The sequence below is a fragment of the Psammomys obesus genome, unplaced genomic scaffold, assembly GCF_907164565.1.
Source record: "Psammomys obesus unplaced genomic scaffold, mPsaObe1.curated_primary_1811, whole genome shotgun sequence".
Taxonomy (NCBI): domain Eukaryota; kingdom Metazoa; phylum Chordata; class Mammalia; order Rodentia; family Muridae; genus Psammomys; species Psammomys obesus.
The window spans coordinates 24398804-24421467 of NW_026596134.1; the positions used below are offsets into that span (position 1 = coordinate 24398804).

At 46.1% G+C, this 22664-nt stretch overlaps 1 protein-coding gene and 1 pseudogene across 1 annotated transcript in view; one reads left to right on the forward strand and one right to left on the reverse strand.

Moving 5' to 3' along the window:
- The window catches only part of Batf (basic leucine zipper ATF-like transcription factor), a 22686-nt gene extending 5770 nt beyond the window's left edge, over window positions 1-16916 (reverse strand). The window contains exons 1-2 of the mRNA XM_055593074.1: window positions 16628-16916; window positions 14310-14414 (exon numbers count right to left, since the gene is read on the reverse strand). Of these exons, the coding sequence (XP_055449049.1) occupies window positions 14310-14414; window positions 16628-16690 (168 nt within the window). The 5' untranslated portion in view covers window positions 16691-16916. The remainder of the gene's footprint in view (window positions 1-14309; window positions 14415-16627) is intronic.
- A 782-nt stretch (window positions 16917-17698) lies between these two features.
- LOC129666104 (60S ribosomal protein L17-like) lies at window positions 17699-18196 on the forward strand (annotated as a pseudogene).
- The last annotated feature ends 4468 nt before the right edge of the window (window positions 18197-22664 follow it).

The window sequence follows — 22664 nt, forward strand, 5'->3', positions numbered from 1 at the left end:
ATATATATATATATATATATATATATATATATATATATATATATATATTGCATTTTATGTGCATGTTTGCCTGCATGTGTGTCTATGAAGGCCAGAAGAAGGTGTCAGAGCCATCTCCTGGAACTGGAGCGACAGATGTTGTGAACCACTGTGTGGGTGTTGGATGTTGAACCTGGGTCCTCCGGAAGAGCAGCCGGTGCTCTTAACCACTCCATCACTCCAGCCCCGGCTTCTTGCATTTACTAGTAGCCATTTTCCAGAGGTTGGAAATAACCTCTGCGTTTCTCCTGATCATAGGAATGTGCACACCATCATTGGCATGGTGAGCCTCCAAGTCACGTGGCATCTGGAGTTAGTACCACCACCCACGTGTCTCATGTGGCGGGGGCAGCCCACAGTTCCTGAAGGAGGTTTTCTAATGAGAGTCGGGCTGCTCCCCAGGAGAGGGAGGATGAGGCCTCCCCTGCCACCATTGCCTTTCACCTGAGGGGAGGAGTCGCCGCACATTGGGTTCTGGAGCTGTCTTCTTTCGGCTCCTAGACCTCAGTAGCTGGGCAGCCACAGCAGCCATGACTTTGGGGCCCTGTCTATAGTCACAGGGTTGGAAGACTGTCACTGGGGCCTCATTTTCCCACAGCCCTACAGTTTGAAAAACACTGGAGGATAGCTCAGTCAGCGTCCTCCCCAAACACCACACTGCTTTCAGCTAGAGAGACTCAAATACCCATCTGGAGGGTGAAGTGTGTGTGTGTGTGTGAGAGAGAGAGAGAGAGAGAAAGAGAGAGAGAGAGAGAGAGAGAGAGAGAGAGAATTACAACTGCTGCTCTTTCCCCTTCTGAGCTTGTTGGAATGCGAGAAAAAAAGAAACCGTGGCTTGGAGCTGCCTCTCCCAGATGGCTTGTCTATTACCTGTCCCCGAGGTTGAAGTGCCTGTTGTCCAGTCAGCTCCAAGGTGCTGGGATGGAGTCCCTGGGCGTGTAGCCGCTTTCCTGTAGGGACCCACGGACTCATTCCACACCGGTGGATCTCAGCCTTCCTGACCCTTTATTGCAGTTCCTCACGTTGCGCTGACCCCCCCCCCCCCCCCCCCCCCCCCGCAACTGTAAGATTAGGATTTTCACTGCTACTTCCCAGCCGTAACCCTGCTGCTGCTATGAAACCCAGTGTAAATATCTGATGGGCAGGACAGCTGACGTGTGACCCCGACGTTGAGAACTGCTGCTCTGCGCAGTGTGCTGCGTTCCCCTCAGGACCTGGGTTTATCCAGTTTATCTCTGCCTGCGGCTCCTCGTCTGTTTCCATGCCTGAGTCCCCACTTCCCAGATCAGCCCAGCCTCTGCTTTCATTCACACTTCATCTCCCATGCCAGGGGCTGGGGAAGGTTACTGCACCGGTCCATTTTTTTTTTTTTTTTCAAAGTGCTTTTCAAGCCGTGTGATGGCTGAGCACCTCCATCCTGGCAAAGACTCTACAGGGGAAACTCTACCCTGTGTCCCTTAGAGGCCCCAATTCCATTGTTCTGTCTGGGGCGCAGGCATGGAGATTTTAAAAATACTTCCCAGGCAAGTGCAGCGCTTGGCAAAATTGAGAACCACACTTACTGCGGGTTCTTAAAAACAGCGTACTGGCATAACTAATCACTATTAAAATTATTTCATGTTTTACCTCCTTAAATAATTTTTTTTCTTTCCTTTTTTTTCCCCCTTTTTATTTATTTATTTATTTATTTATTTTTTCAAGACGGGGTTTCTCTGTGTAGCCTTGGCTGTCCTGAAACTCATTCTGTAGACCAGGCTGGCCACAAACTCACAGAGCTACGTCCTGCCTCTGCCTCTGAAGTGCTGGAATTAAAGGGGTATGCTACCACCCAGCTACATTAAATATGTATTTTCATAAGGAGCATAAGACAGGGAATTGTAAAGTTGGATGAAAATTTCCAAACTAAAAATTTTTCCTAAAAATGCTTTGGAATTTCAACATAATGTATTATCGGTGAGAACAATGTTTAGAAGGGCTCTTTAAGTATTACATTTATTAATTGTGGTTATTATTACTGTGTGGTGTGTGTGTGTGAGGCATGTGTGTGAGGACAGACTTGCAGGAGCCATAGTAGGCCTCTGGAGGTCAAAGGCCATCTTTCCAGAGTCATTTCTGTGAGTTCCGGGGACCAGAGTTCCAGGTCAACAACAGGCTGTGCTGCAAGCCAGCACATTGCTCTGGCGCCAGCACGTAGGATGGAGCTGCAAGAGGTAGGAGTCTGTGTGACTCTCACTAGCTAAAACTTGATTGCATTAATTCCCTTTGAGTTTCCGAGCTCCCCCAGGACAGAGGGAAGCTACCATGGTCTTCATGGGTTAGTCCCAAGTGACGGGACAGAGCTAACACAGGGTAAAAGCTAAACAAAGTTATGTGACTTGATTGCCAGCTTGGCATGTGACAGATGCCTGTGAGGGTGTCTGAGTAGACAAGTGACATCTAGGAAGCTACTGGTGAGTGTTTGAACCCAACATTCTAGCTTTAAGAGTGTCTCATTTGTAACTAGGGGGCAGTTACAAAAGAGCCTAAGAGGCCCCGCCATATAGAAAGTGGGAATAGCCTGAGTCACAGCATTCTGCCACCACCTCAGCTCTGAATGTGATTTCCCGCCCTTGTATTTGACCTTCCCTGATCAGACCAATCCAAGCAGGCTCAAGCAGTTACTGGTGGAAGGCCTCTGTGGTAAAGCATTGATCTCAGAGTTTTCATGAACCGGCAGGTAGAAAAGGGCGTAGCTCTCACAAGTGACAGGACACTGATTCCTGTGTCAAGGCTGGGTTTCTGCGCAGACTGTTGGGGTTCTACTTTTCTCCCCAGTAGGAACTGTAAGAGAATTCGCACATTTTCTCTCTAATTGAAACTCATACAGCCTGGGGTGGCTACTGCTTCCCATTCTGTGGTAAGAATTTAGGTTCACTGGTTGGGAGGTCTGGGTCGTGGGGGTAGGGCGGGGTAATGTGATACTGATAAGTGACTCGCTGTCAAACTGCCTTGTTTATACCGCAGACTAGTGCTGCCATCAACTTAGGCCGGAGAGAAGCATCTGTCTGCAGCGGTCAGGGGTTGAAGTAGGGACCCATCCCTGGTCCAGGTGCTATTGAGTGCTCAGCCCTGCATGCGACAGTGATGCCAATTCCCCTCCACCAAGGCTCAGGCAACCTCACAGAGGCTGGAGGATGGGGAGGAGCCGTCAAATGCTGTCCTCCGGGGATGTGACGTGCCGTAAAGTCATGAGCGTCCACTGCAGCTATGGTCGTTTGACGAGATTAGTGAACAATCCAACGGGCAGCATTAATTGGACTCCGTGGATTGAAGAGAGGACATGGATCAGGGAGGGAAGGGGAATGTGTGGAGGAGAGTGGGTGGAGAGAGCCGGGAGGAATGATTGATATGCACTGCTTGCATGTCTGAAACTGCCCAAGAATTAATGAAAGATATTCTATTGAAAAACTGTAAGTTGAGGGCAACCCCAGGCTGGCTTGAACGACCGTCATGCGCTCCATCTTCCCAACTTCTGTCCTCCCACTGCGTCTGTGGCTCACCTTCCTTCCTGTTGCTTTGGACCCCAAGTGTCTGCCATTGGTCTCCTTTCCCCAGATCTTCCCAGCCTCCTCATTGACTTGCACTTGATCTCCAGTGTCAGGGCCTCGGGAAACTCCCTCCCTCCCTGTCATCACTGCCCTAATTGTCCCCAATTCACTTTTAACATTGTAGTATTACTTTTTCTTCAAAGAGTTTTTCCCCCCCAGGGGGGTGTAGTTAGTGACGTCCTATATTTGTCTGCTTTTCAGATCTACAGTGGAATGTAAGGCCCAAGAAAGCAAAGGTTCAGTCTTCCATGATATAATCTTAGTCTCAGCTGAACCACACATGATGGAGGCTGGTAAATACTTACAGAGCAAATGGATCCTTTCTGCTGGTGGGAGCTTCAGTGCTGAGACACGGCTCGACCCTCACAGCCTCCCGGAGCTCCAAGCTAATCAATGAGCATGAGCCACAGTCATGTGCCACTTGAGTCCTGCCAGTTGGCAGAAACTGCCTTGTGGTCCTAGAAATTTTGGCTGTCTGCTTGGATTTGAACTCTATCATTTCCTTTGCACTTGCGAGTGATCTGGGTCACTGTCCTTGGTTGTCCCAAGCTTCCTGGGATGGTCCAAGTTCACCTGCTGTTCTGGTTGGATATATAGTAGGGTCCCTTTTCACCCCTCAAAGAGCTCAAGCTTGGAGGGTAAATTGCAAGGTATCCTAGCAAAACCTGACAGTGATACCCCTCCCTCAGTCTCCTTCAGAGTTCTCTCAACTTTGACCACCTTCTTTTTTAAAAAAAATAATAAAATAAACTATACAGTATAACTACAATAAAGATATTAACTAATTTGAGATAGGGTCTCAGTGTGTTCCCCTGCTGGCCTGAAACTCACTATGTAGACGAGGCTGGCCTTGGAATCAGACAGCTCCATCTGCTTCTGCCTCCTGCGTGCTGGCCTTAAAGAGCCTTATTTAGGATGTAAAACACCCCTGATCATAGTCCCTAACACCTGTTTTCCTTTCTACTAATTAGCATCTTGTCTTTTTAAATAATGTGTGGCATTACCTCTGTAGAATCTCAACCCTTGCGCAATGACAATTTGTCTTTTGCATTTTGTTATAACTTAGTGATAGCTTCACTGTCACAACTCCTATAAATCATGGCCACTTCATCGAATGCATGATCAGCAATTTGTTTGAAATGGTTGCCTGATATGGGATGTCTTGATGGCTGTCAAAATGTCCCTGTTGTAAGTAACACCAGAAATGACACTTTGCCAGATGCACACTGACTCTGTCTTTTTTCTCCTGGGATAAATTTCTGAGAGATTGGTGGGGCAAAGGACATTGTCACCACCCTCCCACCGCAAGTTTTCAGCAGGAATTGTTAAAGGGATCACATCAGACAGCATAAGCGAGTGCCTGATCCAAGATGGCTACAGATCTATGATCTTTTCCCGCTGGACCCAACCCCAACCAGAGCAGGCACAAAGAAGCACTAAAGTAAGCAGCCTTGTCCACTAGCTTTGTGAACATTTCTTAATGTTATCTTTCTGGTGCAAAGGAAAAATCTTCAAAAAATAAAATAAAATAAAAGAGAACTTTCTATGTCTGTCTCAATCAAATGCGGTTAACTATTCTATTCAGGAGACATTTGGCAAGTTCTGGATGTCATAACTGGAGGAAGACAGATCTAGTAGCACCTACTGGGTAGAGTTTTACCTTTCGTAGCACAAAGGACAACCACATAAGACTATCAGGATTATTAGCAGACCTGGGGGTTATAGGCCTGTAATCCCAGCTGCTTTGGAAACTGAGGCAGTAATATTGAAAGTTCAACAGCTGCCTGGGCTATAAAGTGAGTTCAAAGTCAGCCTGGGTATCTTATCTCAAAATTTTAGACGTAGATGAGGAGAAAAGCCCAGGGATATAGTTCAGTGGTACGGTGTTTGCCCAGCATGCCCAAGGCCCTAAGTGCAAACCCTAATGCCAGAGGAAAATAATAAAAAAAAGTATCAGACTCAAAATGTTAATCACCCTGAGGTTGAGAAACCCTGCCTCAATGTGTACTGTTTTCATCATCAGAATAGAAAACTAGGTTGTTTTCATTTGGGTAGGAAAAATGTGTGTAAGCTCTTTGGGTATAGTCTCTGCCCACTTAGTGATTAGTGTCTTGATACTTTTCTTTCCAAAGATGTTTTTCTTTCTTGGTATACATATTAAATCTTCACGTATTATTTAATTTAGTGCAAATATAGTCTTCAAAACTATCATCAGCTTTTTAAGTTCCTGCCTTTACATCTTCTAAACAAAGAGGTGTTAAAACACTAGGCCATATCCACTTTAACTCCTTTTATGGTCTCATACTGTCAGTGAAGATTCTAGAACTAATAAGAGTCTTGTGTAAGCATCCTGACTATCAGTCTACTTCTTGGCTTACCCTTTGCAAAATGACAGATGGGAACAGCAAAAACAAAAACAAAAACAACCAACCAAACAGACAAACAAAACTGCAACCAACCAAAACCAAAAACAAAACTCAGAATAGCACAAAAACCAGATGCAGGCTGGCAGGGAGTCAAGAAATCAGGGTCCTTTGATGTCCCCAGGAAACACAAAGATCCTCTCGTTGGTAACATGACAGGTTGGCCTAAAATCCTCAAGTCTCCTTTTTTTTTTTTTCAATATTTTGATCCTATGAACAAGATAGTACGGCCACAATTATCGGCATTTCCTCTGCACGCCATTATGTGGCCCCATGGTGAAACTGTGGAAAGACGAGCAGAGAGGGTTTTTATCCTGTGGACCAGTCTACTGCTGTGGGAAGCAGGGACCACACCGAGGCACCACAGAAGAGGCCTCCTGAAGACAGCTGTGGAATGGGGTAGCTGCCAGTTTGTGACCTGGCACCCACAATCCAGTGTAGCCAGGCGTTTCTTCGAGTCTGAGTGTCTCCCACTCTGCCACACCAGCCCATTGTCCTTGGAGAAGCAGTTGGGGTGGTAAATCGCCTTGGTGTGTCCTTCCGCCACTAAAACAGCTGATTTGGGAAGACTCTGCAACTATTTCTGATTGCTTAAACAGCACATGTTCCTCATAATAAAACTTCGAAGAGCACCAGGAGGAAGGCAGACCACCCAAACCCAGGCACCCAGAAGTAACCACTATTAACATTTTGGAAACTATTCGTCCACCCCCCCCCCCCCCCCCAGGCTTTACGGTAGCAGACGGTGCTCTCCACATTCCTCATGGCTTGCTTGTTTAACTCTGTTCAGCCTCACACACATCCTTCTAAGTCAATAGACATAGATCTCCATGGTCAATTCTAGTGCCAGCCTCAAATTCTACTGTATAAACGGGATCACAATCTGCTCAATGCCTCATTGTTAGCCGTCTGTCTAATTTTACGGCATCCGTAAGGGTTTACTGTGCAGATGCCATTCATTCTCAGCTATCATCTCTGCCTTACACTTTTAAAATCAGAAGTACTGTCTCCAAAGGTTATTCTCATGCACAATATTAATGTAACAATCTTCAAAAGCTTCTACACGTATGTATCACATATTCATATATAGATATTTATATATAACCACACAGAGACAGACAGATAGACAGAAAGACAGATAGATAGATAGATAGATAGATAGATAGATAGATAGATAGATAGATAGACAGATATATAGGTAGATAGACAGATCTTTACTTTCTTGACCAAACCTAAAGTTGAGAAGGGAAAAATAAGAATTTTGGAGGGAGTTGCTTAAACAGAAAAACAAAACAAAACAAACAAACAAAAAACAAACCTCAGCAAGACATATAAGAAAGGTACGAACAGCCAGTATGATTAGTGGTTAGGAAGGAAGATTCTGAAGTTCAAGCTGTGTAACCTTGGGCAGATTACTTAAGGCAAAGAGTGTTTTTTTTTTTTTTTTTTGCGCATCAAGTGCTACAGCACTGGTAGGGCATGTAACCACGGCCAGGTGTTCAATTACCACGCTTTAAAAAGAAATTCAGAGTGACAGAGACACCAGGGAGGCGGCTCTTTTCCAGAGATGATTCACTGGCTTTATATTGAACCTTTAAGAGGTGGAACCTAGCCAGAACATTCATTTATGTTTTATTATTTTACGGATCTCTGAATTCTTTATTTTAATGAACCTAAGGGCAGGGTCTCCCAGAGACAAAGAACTACAGAAATGGTAGAGGGCCCTCCATAGTAGCTCCGTCTCCCAGGTCACTTCAGCAGGCCAAGAGCAATAGCCCTGGGGGCTAACGTCTTTGGAAATTTCTCCACTTTTTAATTTTCCCCTCATTTTTCCTCATTTTTCACAGCCCCGGCTCAGTTTGCATGACTTTTCTGGCATATTCGATATGAAACATTACAGACCTCTCTTGTCCTGAACCGTGGGTTCTTTCAGGAACCCTCAGCAGGCCAATTATTTGGTTCATCTCTGTTGAAAGGAGCACCATGAGCTTCAGTTTCCAGATCTGGCACTGGCACTCAAAATACCTTGCTCCAGTTCAGCCTTGAGACCAGATCTCACTCACCAACAGCACGCCCTGGGGGACTCCTCTGCCCACCTCCCACCTCCTGTTCTTTGAGCCTTCTCCTGAGCAAGGCTTCTAAACTGATCTCAGTTCTGTTTTCCACTGACCCGAGACACTGACCTAAAGTTTCCTATGCTGGAAGGTACAGAGAGTCTCCAGCGTTAACAGGATGGCTGGCTGAGGGACAGTGACTTGCCATACCTTACAGTGCTTCATCTAGTACCATGGACTGAGGGTCACCCAAATCTTAGTGAGAGTTACTTCTCCCAAGGGCTGACAGAAAAAGGATTAAAAGTGCAAACGATGCTCCTCCTGTCTTACATCTGCAGTGTGACTTTCTGGAAATAAATAACATCAACAAGTTTGGGTAATCCATTTGGAACTTGCTTGTACACTTATGCTCAGAAAGATCAACAAGTGTGGTTTGGAGCAGACTAGAAACTGTACTTGCACTTTTCTTACTTAAAGGTCTGGGAACTGTCGGGTGCAGTGGTGCACACCTGTAATCCCAGCACTCGGGAAACTCTCTGTGAGTTCGAGGCCAGTCTGGTCTACAAAGTGAGTTCCAGAACAGCCAAGGCTACACAGAGAAGGCCTGTCTCAAAAACAAAACAAAACAAAACAAAACAAAACAAAACAAAACAAAACAAAACAAATCTAGGAACTTGGGGCTGGTAAGATGGCTCAGCAGGCAAAGGTGCTTGCTGTGAAGCCTTTTATGACTTCCGCTCTATCTGCGGGACCCACACCCCTAAGGGTTGTCCTCTGACCTCCTACATGTGCATGCACTCCTGTACTGCCCCCCATAATACACAAACAAACAATAAATAACCACGATTTAGAACACGTTAAAGCGGAGCTGGGCAAATGGCTCAGTGCTTAAGGGCATCTACTGCTTTTGCAGGGGACCTGAGTTCAGTCTCCAGCACCTTTGGTTCACAGCCGCTTATAAATCCGGTCCCATGCGATCAATACCTCCTCTGTCCTGTGTGGGCACCTGGACTCACTTGCACGTACCCCCCCTCCACCCCCCCCAAACACACATAACTTAAAAAAAATAAAAAATAAAATAAATCTTAAAAACTGTTTTAGAAAAGGAAATGATAGTTTCTCCGCAGTAAAATGCAACCCATTTTAACAGCTTCGTAATCAGGATGGACCAACTGCCCTTCATTCAACCGCCCTTCTACTAATGGATAGTGGATATTTAACTTGTTTCCGGTCATTACAGATCAGTGGGAGAGCACCTGCCTAGCCATGTACAAGTGTCTGGGTTCAATCCCCAGGACCACTAAACAAAACAAAGAGCAAGAGAAAAAAACAAACCCTAGCAATGACTCTCCCTTTTGCTGCAGAGAACCGCATGGTCAGCGGTGTGCTGTGAACAGGTTCCTAGGAGGCAAACTGCTAGGAGACAGGGAAGGTGCGCCTGTCATCTGAGAGGGGTGTCCCTGCCGCCTCTCCCTTGGCCACTTCCTGTGCCAGCATCATCTTTCACCTTTTGCCAGCCTGGCAAGGAAGTCTCATATTCACGCTAACTGGTATTCTCCCGAGGAGGCCTGCCACGTCTTTACATATATAAAAAGTACGTTATATTTCTCGCTCTCTATAACTTTGTAGTCCCTGCTCATTTTTCTCCGAGATCCATCATTTTTCCTGGTCATAGAGCTTTTCACATATGTAGTAAATAAGCCTTTTTGGCTCATAGGATTTCTAGGTAATTTCCTCCCAGGTTTCCATTTGCCTTTGATTTTGTATATGATATTTTGAGCTATGTGGACTTTTCTAAACTTCATATTTTTGTTTTGTTTTGTTTTTGATTTTCCAAGACAGGGTTTCTCTGTGTAGCCTGGACTTGATTTGTAGACCAGGCTGGCCACGAACTCACAGAGATCTGCCTGCCTCTACCTCCCTGAGTTTTGGGATTATAGGTGTGTGCTACCATCGCCCAGCCACTTCATCCCTTTTTCTTTTCTTTTCATCTATTTTCCAAGATACAGTTTCATTACGTAGACAAGACCGATCTTGAGCTCACAGAGGTACACCTGCCCCACCTCCCAAGTGCTAGGATTAAAGGCGTGTGCCCCCTTGCCCAGCCAAACTGATTTTTGATGTGTGTATAAATCATATTTGCATATCAATATTTTCCTTTATTTTTTTCTATTTTATTTGAAAAAAAATATTTCATGCCAAGATATATTTTTAAATCTCATATTTACCTCAAAGGTCCCTTTGGTTTCCTTTTAAAATATTGAAACTGTCTGTGTGTTGTGTAAAGAATGAGGGACCCTGCCTTTTGTTTCTCAAGTGACTAGCCAGCCATCCCAACTCTATTTACCAAATAATTCCACTTCCCTGGCTGGGCTGAAACGTCATCCTAATTGCTTTGTGTTTATACTTGTGTCTTGGAAATCATCACATACATCTTATAATTATGAACAGAATCACAAATACATTTTGTGTGGAGCTAGTCAGTGCTGAGGACACCTTGACACGGTTGTCGAAGGAGGCTCCTCCTCACCTCTGTCATTTTAAAAGCAATCAGTATACCATGCTTGACGACAAGACAGGTATTCAAAATGCCTAACGGGAAGCACGTCATACTGGCACAGAAGTTAGCTGACTGAGAGCTTCAAGGCGGATGATGGTGTCAACACACAATGTTAAGACATCGGCAGCTGGGAATAGTGGTACGCTGCTGCGATCCCAGCACTCGGGGAGGCACAGGCAGGCAGATCTCTGTGAGTTTGAGGCCATCCTGGTCTACAAAGCAAGTCCAGCACAGCTAGGGCTACACAGAGGAACCCTGTCTTGAAAAGGAAAATAAAAAAAGACATTGGCAGCCCGGCATCTATGAGACTGGGAATCTGAGATGACCCCTCACATACCCCATAGTTGATTTTATATTACATTTATATAACCCATAAGCCCTGATTTTCAAATTCTTGGTGGGTGAATCCTATGGCCAGAAGAAGGTTCCAGAACCTCTGCGTGTAGGAAAGCATAGAAAGGAGTCAAGGGCAAACTGAGACTTGAAACTGAACTCATTGGAGGAAGCAGGAGCTTTCTTCTCTGAATCATACGTGTAATTAAGAGGGTAAGTTTTTGAGAGGGGTGCCTGTCAGCACGAGGACACACACAGTCCAGACCACAGCCAATCTCTCTGTTTTATGGTGGCAACTGTGTGTTGCTGCCAAAGCTTTCCCCGGAAGCTACGGAACTTCTGGGTATAGTGGCGGCAGTCCACAAGCTTGCAGTGCAGCCCATGAGACATGTCCACTGGGCAGAAAGTGAAGTCACACTTCAGTGCTCAAAAGAAAGGAGCAGAGAAGAGATTAGATACAGGGAAATTAGGACACTGGAGGGAATGAGGCTGGGACACGATGACCCCATCATCTCAGGGACCCACAGGGAACAGCAGAGATTACTGCAGAATCATCTCTCTAAACCTTTTGGTTCCGACTCTTTGTCAGATAGACAACTGAGTTAGAGACTACCTGCTAGCTCAGAGATGTCCCCTGAGGGGTTGGGCAGACACCAGGGGGCTGAATTTACAGAGAGGCGGCCTGCAGCTAGAGACAGGCAGAGGCTTCTGTGCCTGGAGGGAGATAGCACTCTGCTACTAGAAGTGACTGGGCAGCCATGCACTGGGGACCTTCTGCCCGGGAGTGAGTGCTGCAGAAGGTTCTCAGGCATCAAATGTGCCTGAGCTTTGCAGCCGTTACGACGTCTCTGAGCACTGAGATTCTGTGGAGAAAAAGTACGCACATAGGCACACACATACTCACAACACACAAACAAGACATACACACAACATAGACAGGATACACATAACGCACAAACAATACACATACAACACACAATGACACATATGACACACACAACACACTTAATATGTACAGGGAAAATAACTGTACAACTTTATGTATAAAAGTATACCCATGGACATAAATAAACCTACTCAATCCCAGTTTTCAAGCTTTTTATACTGTCATTACAACTTCGATTGCACTGAAACTTTTGAGTACTTACTGAATGCCAGGCACCATACCAAACTTTTCACCTGTACTGTCTCTAGAAGCAGGTCCTGTCACTCCTCATTTTATAGATAAGGGCCCCAAGTCTAAGGACCATGAAGAACATATGTGGGCTCAGTCCCTCAGACAGCAGATGGCAAAGCGATGGTTCAAACCTGGCCCTCCCTCCCTGCCACAGAGAGGATGAGTTCTGCTTTCTCCTCCACCTCCTCCTCCTTCTCCTCCTCTTCCTCCTCCTTCTTCTAACATTGTAAACTTACAAAGATTGTAGGAGCTTGCCCACTTAGGACTCGATCAAACAAAGAGGATTTTTGTCCTATAGTAAGTGTGGCTTTGTGGCTCTAAGGAATATTAAATAAGAACCAGACTCAGGTAGGGAAAGTCCACTTAGAATAGTAAAACTGTGTTGTGAGATTTTATGCCCCAAGGAAATCACTGGAAGTGTATGAGCAGCAGGGGCAGAGACTGAACCGTCAGAGCGTGTGTCTTGGTTTGCACTGACTGCTGTTTATTCTCTCTCTCTCTCTCTCTCATCAATTTGACACATATTTGTCAACAGAAAACGATGCTAGCACGTACTGGAGAATATGCTAAGTACTCATCAAACAAAACATGAGCACAGGCAGAGAGAGTAGGACATCCTGCTCTCGGTTTCCTTAAAGCTAAAAGTGCCCCCCCCCTTTATGGCTTCTAAAACCATGTGTTCCTTATCCTTTTGTTGCATGTGTATGTGTGTGTGGTGTGTTTATATGGTTGCTTGCATGTGGACATACGTGTATGTGGATGCATACCCCTGTGCGAGGCTCGAAGTTGACGTCAGTATCTTCTCCAATCACTTTCCAACTTTTGCATAGAGGTAGGGTCTCTTGCTGAACTCAACGCTTGTTGTTTTGGCTAGTCTGGCTAGCCAACCCACTCTAAGATTCCCTGTCTCCACCTCCCATGGAACTGGGATTACTAGCAGGCTGCCATGCCCATTTTTCAGCCTCCCCCCAACCCCACTTTATTTTGAGACAGGGGCTCTCTATGTAATCCTGGCCCTCATGAAACTCACTATGCAGACCAGCTGGCTTCAAACTCGCAGACATCCATCCACCTCTGCCTCCTGCCCATTTGGTTGTTCTGTGGGTTCTGGGGACTCTGACCCTCATGTTTGATTGGCAATCGTTTTACCCACTGAGTCATTTCCCCGGCCCCGTATTACTTATCCCTGATAAGGGTCAAGCAGCCCTTTGCTGTGTTAAACATTCATATTGTCATCAGCTTATTCAGTTTTGGTACTTATTGCACTTTTACCACTGAAAGAAATTTCTAGGCTATTAGCAGTATGGAAATATTTTAGGAGACAGGGAAGAGAGAAGGATGCCATGGAGAAAGAATGGTTGAACAAGAACACAGTGAATGGGGCAGACTGTAAGAGAGGCAAGGTAGTGAGGTTGGGAGCACTGTGCCCAGCTGGGACTCAGGGTGTCGCCCAGGCTGTGGGTCTCCCAAGTGGGCCTGTAGCTCATCCCCTTCCTGCTAGAAAATTGGCCACTCAACCAGGATAATGACTGTTCCAGATAAATGCCTTGAATTCGTGTCTTTCACAGCCCCTGGAGATACCATTAACAATGAAAATCTCAACACAGAACCTTCACGGTACTCAGGAAAAAAATAAGAGCAGCATCATTGACACCCTTCTTCCAAATGCAAGGGCATTTGGGTGGCAGACCCCTGCCTTCCACAGGGATGAGATGTGTGGTCCTGAAATACTGAGCTCCTCAAAGTCCATAACATCTAACAATTCAGCATCAATGCTGTGCTCACAGTGGCTCAGGAAGGATGGCGCTCTCTCTGCAGACTGTCTCTGAGCAGCTGGTTCTGTCTCTCATCTAGCCTCCAGGCTGCCAACATCCTATTCATCTACCCTTGCACTCTCCTGGGCTAGAAAGATCCAGCCTCCGGTCCCATTCTCTGCTACTGAGTGTTTTGAGACATGCACAGGAGAAGGGAGCCTTTCTTCCCCACCTTGCCTCGGCAGGCCTTGCCCTTCATTTAATCTGTCCATGTACAGAGCCCCAGTACTGCAGAATCATCAAAGCTGGGCACCAACGCCCCCACTGGTGTGGGAAGCAAAGCCTAAGGCGCAAGGGCATGGTAAGAAGTCTGGGCACTCACCAAGTGCAGGGTGTCGGCTTTCTGTGTCTGCCTCTGCCGGCTCTTCTGGGCAGCGATACGGTTCTTCTCCCTCCTCTGAACTTTTCTCACATCGTCGGATGAGTCCTAGGAAGCAATGATAGCAATAACTAGATGGGTCCAGCCATTCATCTCTTCTAGTCAAAACAGGCTGTTGTGGCCTTTGTTATCCTTTCCTCTTTCCCTCACCATCCTCCATTCCTTCTGTGCCATCCATCCCCTTATTTACAAAGAGCCTGCACCCAAAGACATTTTCTTCAGCATTCCCTGCTACCCACCCTCAGGTCCCGTATGGCCTTCTTTTGATCAAAAGCTACACCAAGAAGTGAAAAGAAATTGAGTCCTCAGAAGGGCTGCTTTGGGAAACACCAGTTGAGACAATGAAGTCTGTCCTACCACTTCTGCTTCTCCAGAGCTGCTCTAGCCTCACATTTTCTCTATGTGTGTGAGTGTGTGTGCATACACACACTAGAACCTTCTTGATGTTTCTTTTTGCTGTTTTCTTTGCAAATTTCATTGAGCATCTACAATGTGCCAATTTATGTACAAATGCTTTCAGAGACACTATGATATAACTTCCCAGCTCTCTGAGTAGACACAGTCATTTCTATTTTACACTGGACAAAGCTGAGGTTCTCCATGCTGGTCCCTGAGCTCATGGCCATCCAGGGGAATGGCATCTTCTGGTGCTGATTCTAAAGCCTTTCTGAGAATCCCCTCTTCGGCAGCAGTTTCACTGTGCGGCCCCCTTATCCCAGACCTCTCTTTCTTTCTTTCACTCTCTTCACTGTACAGCCATCTTGAGACCTTCCCAGTTCTGAACATGATGCCTGCTAGAGGTGCCCAAAATAAATTTGTGAATCGAAGTGGAGGTCGCCTGCTTTAGTGAGCCACCGGTAGGTGCTTTGGAAGACAAGGCGCTCTTTGGATGCTCTCTAGGTACATCCTATAGATCTGGGAGATAGAAACCCTTCTGTGACCCCTACCCTGTCACCCACCTGCCTTGGCCAGAGAAGCACAGATTTTTGGGTGAGGCTCTGACCCCCTTCCCTCTTTATTCAAAACTTCCAGGTCATTCTAGCAGGCAGATGTTGGGTTAGAGAGAGCAAGGATGTGTTCTTCCTTTAATGCGATGGGGGGCCAGGTTACCATGGAAGCTGTGAGTAATTTCCTTCTTAAGAAGAGTATGGTACCATCTTCCAGGCAGCCTGAGCTGCTCTGATAGTACTGTGAGGAAGGGACTGTTTCCCTCTAGAGGGCTTCACCAGTATGGCTTTTCGGTTAGGGTCTTATGCCAGATGCGATAGCAGGTGATCTCTTATGATAGAGATGACTGTATACTTTTATTTGGTTGCAGCATTTTGCAAGCCTCCTGATATGTGTGTGAGGCAAGCACTCTACCACTGGGCTATAGCCCCTGCCCCAAGATGTGTGCTAAGAAAAGAGTGGAGTTTTTTAAGTTACTGAGATGTTAAAAAAAAAAAAAAAAAAAAAAAAGTCTGATCTGTGGGTCTATGCTGGATGAGGAGGAGACCTGTCTAGAGCCACGGGGGTATCAAGAATGTGATAGAGAGAGCTACTAAGTGTGAAGTGCATCCCATCTGAGGCACCTCCCAAGCTGAGGCATCCTGGCTTGATAGTCGGCCGGTACTCTCAAGATTTCCCAGACTCCTTCCCTCCATCCCTGGGTTTCCAGAGCTGGTGTTAACTACCAGTGAAGGTCTCCAACAAACCTCCCAGGCCACCGCCTTCTTTCTCATATCTGGAAGCCGCAGGGAAAGAGATACGGGCTGTGGTTTCAGTCTCCCTCCCCACGGGCTGTTCTAGTTACAGAGGCAGTCAGTTGGCAGGTAGACCTAGCCACCCTTTTCCTCCTGTCTACCGCGCTTTGGTTTATTGTATTTCTCTTCCCCGACCTCGGTTCTGTCCCGCTCCTTGGCTCTCCCTGGAAAGCTACAGCTCTAGGAAGCCGCCAGCAGCCTGTTGGAACACCCCTCTCTCACGGTATACCCCTCCTCTAAGTTCTGTGATAGTCACCCTTCACCCAACCCCCCTTCCTAGAAAGTTTCACTGTGCGAGCCTAACTGTGGCAGAGATGAGGCTTACCGCTGGGGAAGGGGGGGGGGGGCTTTGTAGCGGGATGAAGGCTTCGCCACCTGAACCTCCTACATAGCAAATACCATGTCCAGCGGCTACCCGAGGGGTCCTGCCGGGGGCCACTTCCTTCCCCATCGGAGCTCCCAAGGGCGCCTGGTCCTCTTTCATCCTCCCAGAAGCATCAGAAGGGAATGCGGGTGTACCTGCTTGCCAGGGGGAGGAGAGCGGCTGAAGCTGGAGTCGCTGCTGTCGGAGCTGTGAGGCATGGCTGGAGTCTTCCGGGCTCTCGCGCACCGTCCCAGATGCCCCTTCTCGCTCGCCGGCTCCCCTTCCTGAGTGCTAGGGGTCCACCAGCCCGACACCTTCCACCGGCGCCTCCCCTGCTCGCCCAGAGGCCACCTCCGACAGACCCCTGCGTCCTCCTCTCTCTGGGGTGCAGAGGGACTGCTCCCCGCAGGGACATCTCGCTGACTTTGGGGCTTGCGCACACGCTCTCTCTCTTGTGGTTTCTGGTAATTCAAGCTGGAAGTCACATGGGCGGAAACGTCAACAAGTTAGAAGGTAGTTAGAGAGAAAATACATATCTGGGAAAAGACCACAGAATCGGGTGAAAGAAAAAAAAAATACACAAACCCCCAGTATCTTCCGGCAGTTTGAAAGGCAGAGCGAGCTCTCTTCAATTGATGAAGATAGAAGAGAAAAACAGCCGCGCAGGGAAAATCCCCAGCCAGAATTAGCAAGTTCTCTGCTGTCAACATGGCAGAGAGGGGAGAGGAGCAGGAAAAGAATTTCTACCGTCACACGACTTGATTTTTTTTAAAACTCAAATAAAGCAACAAAGCTGGGATCTCTTTTTTGGGGTTTCAGCCGAAAGCAGCTGCCACCCTGATTTAGGTTAGGCCTTCCTCATTCACCTACAAGGACAGTGTGGTGGCCTAAGGAAAAGGGTTGGAGGGCACTGTCTTTTACAGACCACCCAACAAGAAGTTGGGACTATCCGAGAGTCTGGGGGGGGTGGGGAGGGCTCTGGGATGGATGCTGAATTTTACCATCACCTGTGCCTCTTAACAGGGCACTTACGTTCTCCTTAGCAAAAGGATACCTTCTGTGGAGAGGGTTCTTCAGGAGTTCAAGGTTGGCCATCAGGTCAGGACTCAACAAGGAAAGAATGTCAAATTGAGTGACAGAGGCTCTGGACTTGGAGTCAGATCCACTGTGATGAAAATCCATCCCCATGGCCTCTTCCTGAAAGCTACCACGGGTGATTGGAGAAGATGGTTCGCTAATCTCTTGACCCAGAAAACCCTACAAAATCATGCAAATCAAGAGGTTCAAATCTCCCTTTTCACTTCAAGAACACGCGGGAAACTGCCCAGGTCATCAAAGGTATGCGCTTCCGAAAAGCCACCAAGTATCTGAAAGATGTCACTTTAAAGAAGCAGTGTGTGCCATTCTGACGGTATAAATGGTGGGGTGGGGAGGTGCGCCCAGGCCAAACAGTGGGGCTGGACTCAGGGTCGTTGGCCAAAAGACAGTGCTGAATTTTTGCTACCCATGCTTAAAAATGCAGAGAGTAATGCTGACTGTAAGGGTTTAGATATAGATTCTCTAGTCATTGAACATATCCAGGTGAACAAGGCATCTAAGTAATATTCGTCATCGACCTTACAGAGCTCTTTAACCCATACCTGAGCTCCCCTTGCGGCACTGAGATGATCCTTACTGAAAAGGAACAAACTGCTCCAAAGCCAGAATAAGAGGTTGCACAGAAGAAAAATTATATATATATATATCTCAGAAGAAACAAAAACTGACGGCATGGGAATAATAATTTCAGTATAAAATAAATGCAGATAAAAGTAAAAAAAAAACAAGAAAAGAAAAAGATAAAAGAGAAAATCCACCCCCATCCCCATCCCTTCTCTACCACCCCCTATCCCTACACCCCCATCCCTACCCCTACTTCCACCTAAAAATGGGCCCTGCCTACTGCCTTTCAGAGCTGCTGCAAAGGGTGAGTAAAAATTGGAATTGGAATGCTCCCCCAGCCCCTGTGAAGCATGCTAGGAGATGGTTGTGCTTGTCATGTGTCACATGGCATGAGCATGTTTTTCCCAGTCTCATCTGGCCATATATATATATATATATATATATATATATATATATATATATATTTATTTATTTATTTATTTATTTATTTATAAACACATATATATTTATTTACAAAAAGGTCTGGGGGCTGGAAAGATGTTCAGCAGTTAGTAGCACTGGCTATTCTTCCAGAGGACTTGAGTTCTATTCCCAGCACCCACAGGGCGGCTCACAAACATCCTCAGCTCCAGTTTCAGGAGATACTACTCCCTCTTCTGGCCTCCTCAGATACCAGGAATGCACATGCGCACATAGATATGTGTGGGCAAAACATACGTATTACAGCAAGCAGTCTTACTATATTCTGGGTGTGGCCCAAACGCTCATCTTTGCTTAACCCGAGGGCTGGCAATGTGTTATGGCTCCTGAAGCATCTTCGTGGTCACTGATCAAGATTCTGCCTGATGACAATATTGTTCTAAGGGCAAACTTACCAAAAACAAAACAAAGCAGAGAAACCTCAAGCCTTGCAGAATTTTTATTTAGTGGCGAGAGCAGTCAGTAAACAAGTGAGTTGACGCATGATACAGCAGAGGGTGACAAGCGCCACAGGTAAAAATATAAGCGGGGCGGGAGGGTTCCGAGGATGGCCACCTCTGTAAGCCAGTCAGGAAAGGCTTGACCGAAAGGGTATCTAGGTGAAGAAAATCCCAGGAGGGAATGTCTCTGGATCAGAGGTCCTGAGGGGAGCAGCAGGTGGTCGGGTCGGCAAGGACGGTCCTCGAGGTTCTTGGAGTCCGTTGGGAGGATTTTTGTCGTATTCGAAAGTAAACGGAGAATCAACCACAGGTCCGTGGCCCCACCCCCACTCTCACTCGACCTTGGTAATTTTCTGTTTGCTTCAAAGCCCTTACCATAGTCCCTGATTACTTGTTGCTTGTTTTGTGTGTGTGTGTGTGTGTGTGTGTGTTTGTTGTTTTCTGTTTTATTTTGTTTTTTCAAGACAGGGTTTCTCTGTGTAACCTTGGCTGTCCTGGACTTGCTTAGTAGACCAGGCTGGCCTCGGACTCACAGAGATGCACCTGCCTCTGCCTCCCAGAGTTCTGGGATTACAGATGTGCACACCGGGCTGGATGTTCCTGATTCCTTTAATACTTGTTTTCTTCATTGGAATGCTAACTCCATTTGTGAATTTCTTAATTATTCCAGCAAATGTTCCTTGAGCACCTACCATGTTCCAGGCAAAAAGTTTGACCTTTCCTCTGGCTGAGATGGTTTATCAATAAGTTTCCACTGTGTAACAGACCAAGAACATCTCAATAGCTTTAAACAAACACATTTTTGGCTTACGAACTTGTAGGTCATTCAGAAGATTCCAGAAGGCTCCAGTACCTCTGATCTCATATGGGCTTCTCTGATGATAGGTTGGCTGGTAATTGACTGGGCTGAGAAGGCTTTTGCAGTATTCTCCCAGGCCCATTCCACCCCACCTCTCAGCAATCCTGCCTGTTCTTTACTTGGCAGGATTCTAAAAGCAGAACTCAGGACCTCCCCAAATCCATGCTCAGATCCAGCTCAGTGTCCCATCTCATACACATTATTGACCAAAGAAAGTCACAAAGCCACCCAACACCCACCGTTCAGTGGGCTGAAAATGTGGTCCACCTCTTGATGTGGGCCCAGTTAAGTCTTGTGGTCTTGTCTGCTGCTGCCCACACTCAGTCAGCCATTGGTAGTGTCAGAGCAGAGAAGTAATGTGCTTTGACTCGGGTTTCGTCGGATCCCTTTAGACACAGTTGAGATTTTACTATGGGTGGAAAAGAGAGTGAGGGGAGGCCAGCAGGGATTAAAATGTTGGATTTAGTGCAATGACCTGAGCAAAAGATATTGGTAGCATAAATCATGGAGGTGGTGATGAAAGTGGTGAGGTGTGGCCGTGTTCAAGCTGCCTCATTGTGTTTACAGTTGTACTTCTGGACCCTTGTAGGTACCCAGAAGAGAGCTGTCTGAGTAAGCGTCCAAATGAATTTCCACACAACTGAAAGTTATGACCTGTGTCTTCATTACACCTAGGTATATTATAAAAACTCCTTAAGGGTTATAGAAATCACACTTATAATAATACTTAGTTTCACCTGACATATTTATCACCTATTATGTGTTATAATGGAAATTAAGAAATAATAAGCAAGACAGAGTCCCTGCTTTCACAGAAAGGAAAACACAGTCAATTATGTGTTATATATATATATGTACACAAAATTCTTAGCTCTTCGAATATTTAATCACTGTCAATGGCGGCATGGACTCAGTGGTGTCCAGTCTATGCAGTAGTCAAATACTAGAGACTAATGAGAAGAAAAACACAAAGTGGTCACTTTTGTATAGAAAGAGGAGTCCTGTTAAATGAAACACCAAAAAATTATTTAAAATAATTAAGTTTAAAAATAATAAACACCTGGCACACACCTGTAATCCCAGAACTCAGGGAGGCAGAGGCAGGAGGATAGCTGTGAGTTAGAGGGCAGCCTGGTCTACAAACAAGTCCAGGACAGTCAAGGCTACACAGAGAAAGCCTGTCTCATAAAACCAAAAACCAAACCAAACCAAAGTAAAACAAAACAAAACAAAAAAACCCCCAAGAGCATGGGGGCTGAGTGTGTAGCTCAGTGGAAAAGTGCTTGCCTTGTATGCACCAAGGCCCAAGGTTCAATCCCCGCTACTGTCAAATAATAAAAGTATCAGAGAAAGGCTTTGTAAAATAATAATAATAACAATAATAATAAGTAAACTTCGAGGCTGGCAAGCTGGCTCAGAGGATAAAAGTGCTTGGCACCCAAGCCTGGGGACCTGGGTTTGGCTCCCGGAGCTAACTGTAAAGATGGAAGGAGAGAATAGATTCTACAAACTTGTCCTCTGCCCAGCACTAGTAGGTCTGGCACATGACCCTCCAAATAATAATAATAATAATAATATAATTATTATTAATAATAATTATAATTATTAATAATAATAATAATTATTATTATAATAAATAGTAGTAATATATTTTAAAATGCCACACACAGCAGATCTGGTATGAAGAGATTTATTGTATGGAGGTGAAGAAAGAGACAAAGAGACAGAGAGAGAGAGCTAGAGAAAGATGGGGAGAGGAAGTGCCCAGACACAGGGAAGGGGAGGGAAATAGAAGCAGAGAGGGCCTGAAGTGAAGGGTTGATGATGTAAGGTTGCTAGGTAACCTAGGAGTGGGCTAGTGCATTGGCTTGCGAACTAACAAAAACAATACAACATCACCACCAACAATAATAATACTTGGGTCTCATTACAGTACAAGACTGGACAGTCAACAGCAGTGAGAATGAGGCAGGACCTCCTGTGTTGTTACTGTTGCCCCAAACTCAGCAGTTTTAAGTAACAAATTCCAATTGTCTTGAGAGACCAAAGAATTAAAAATTAGTTTTTTGAGTTATTGGTCCAAAGTTTAAAGCACAAGCCTGAACAAAGGCCAGACAGGTGGAGACAAGTCCGGCCACCTGCAGGGAGGAACCAGGCTTACTGAATTCTTTTCCTGCCCACTGGAGATGCAGTTGCTAGGAAACTGGCCCCGATCACCCCTCCCCTGACCTAGGACAGCCAAACAAGGGTTTGGGGGCCTTCCTTAGCCAATCAATTCAAAATGCAACATCCCCTTTTGTGTTTCAACCAATAGACTCTTGCCAGGCAGGAATTCCCCTGCTTTGGGCGCCTTGGGAGGGACTGGAATCTTTAAATCACCTGCCTACCCTGAACACGGGGCTCCCTGCTCTCAACCTCTGTAGCGGTGAAGGTGTGAGCCCAAGCTATAGCTTGTAATAAAAAGATCCTCATGTGTTCTGCAATGGACTCGACTCCTGGTGGCCTTTTGGGGTCTGACACGGGTTTTGAAGGCCAGGAGTCTAGAACAGCTTGGCTTCTTGGCTCCAGCTCAGGGTGGGCCCATGATGTTGCTGTCAAGCTGTGACTAAGACTGTTGCCATCTGAAGCCCTAATGCACTGGGAGATCCGTTCCCAAGCAGGAGTCCCCACACAGCTCTTAGCTACTTGTTTTGTGACTTGTTCGGCTGGAAAACTACCAGTTGCCTACCCTCCCTGATCCCCAACATGATG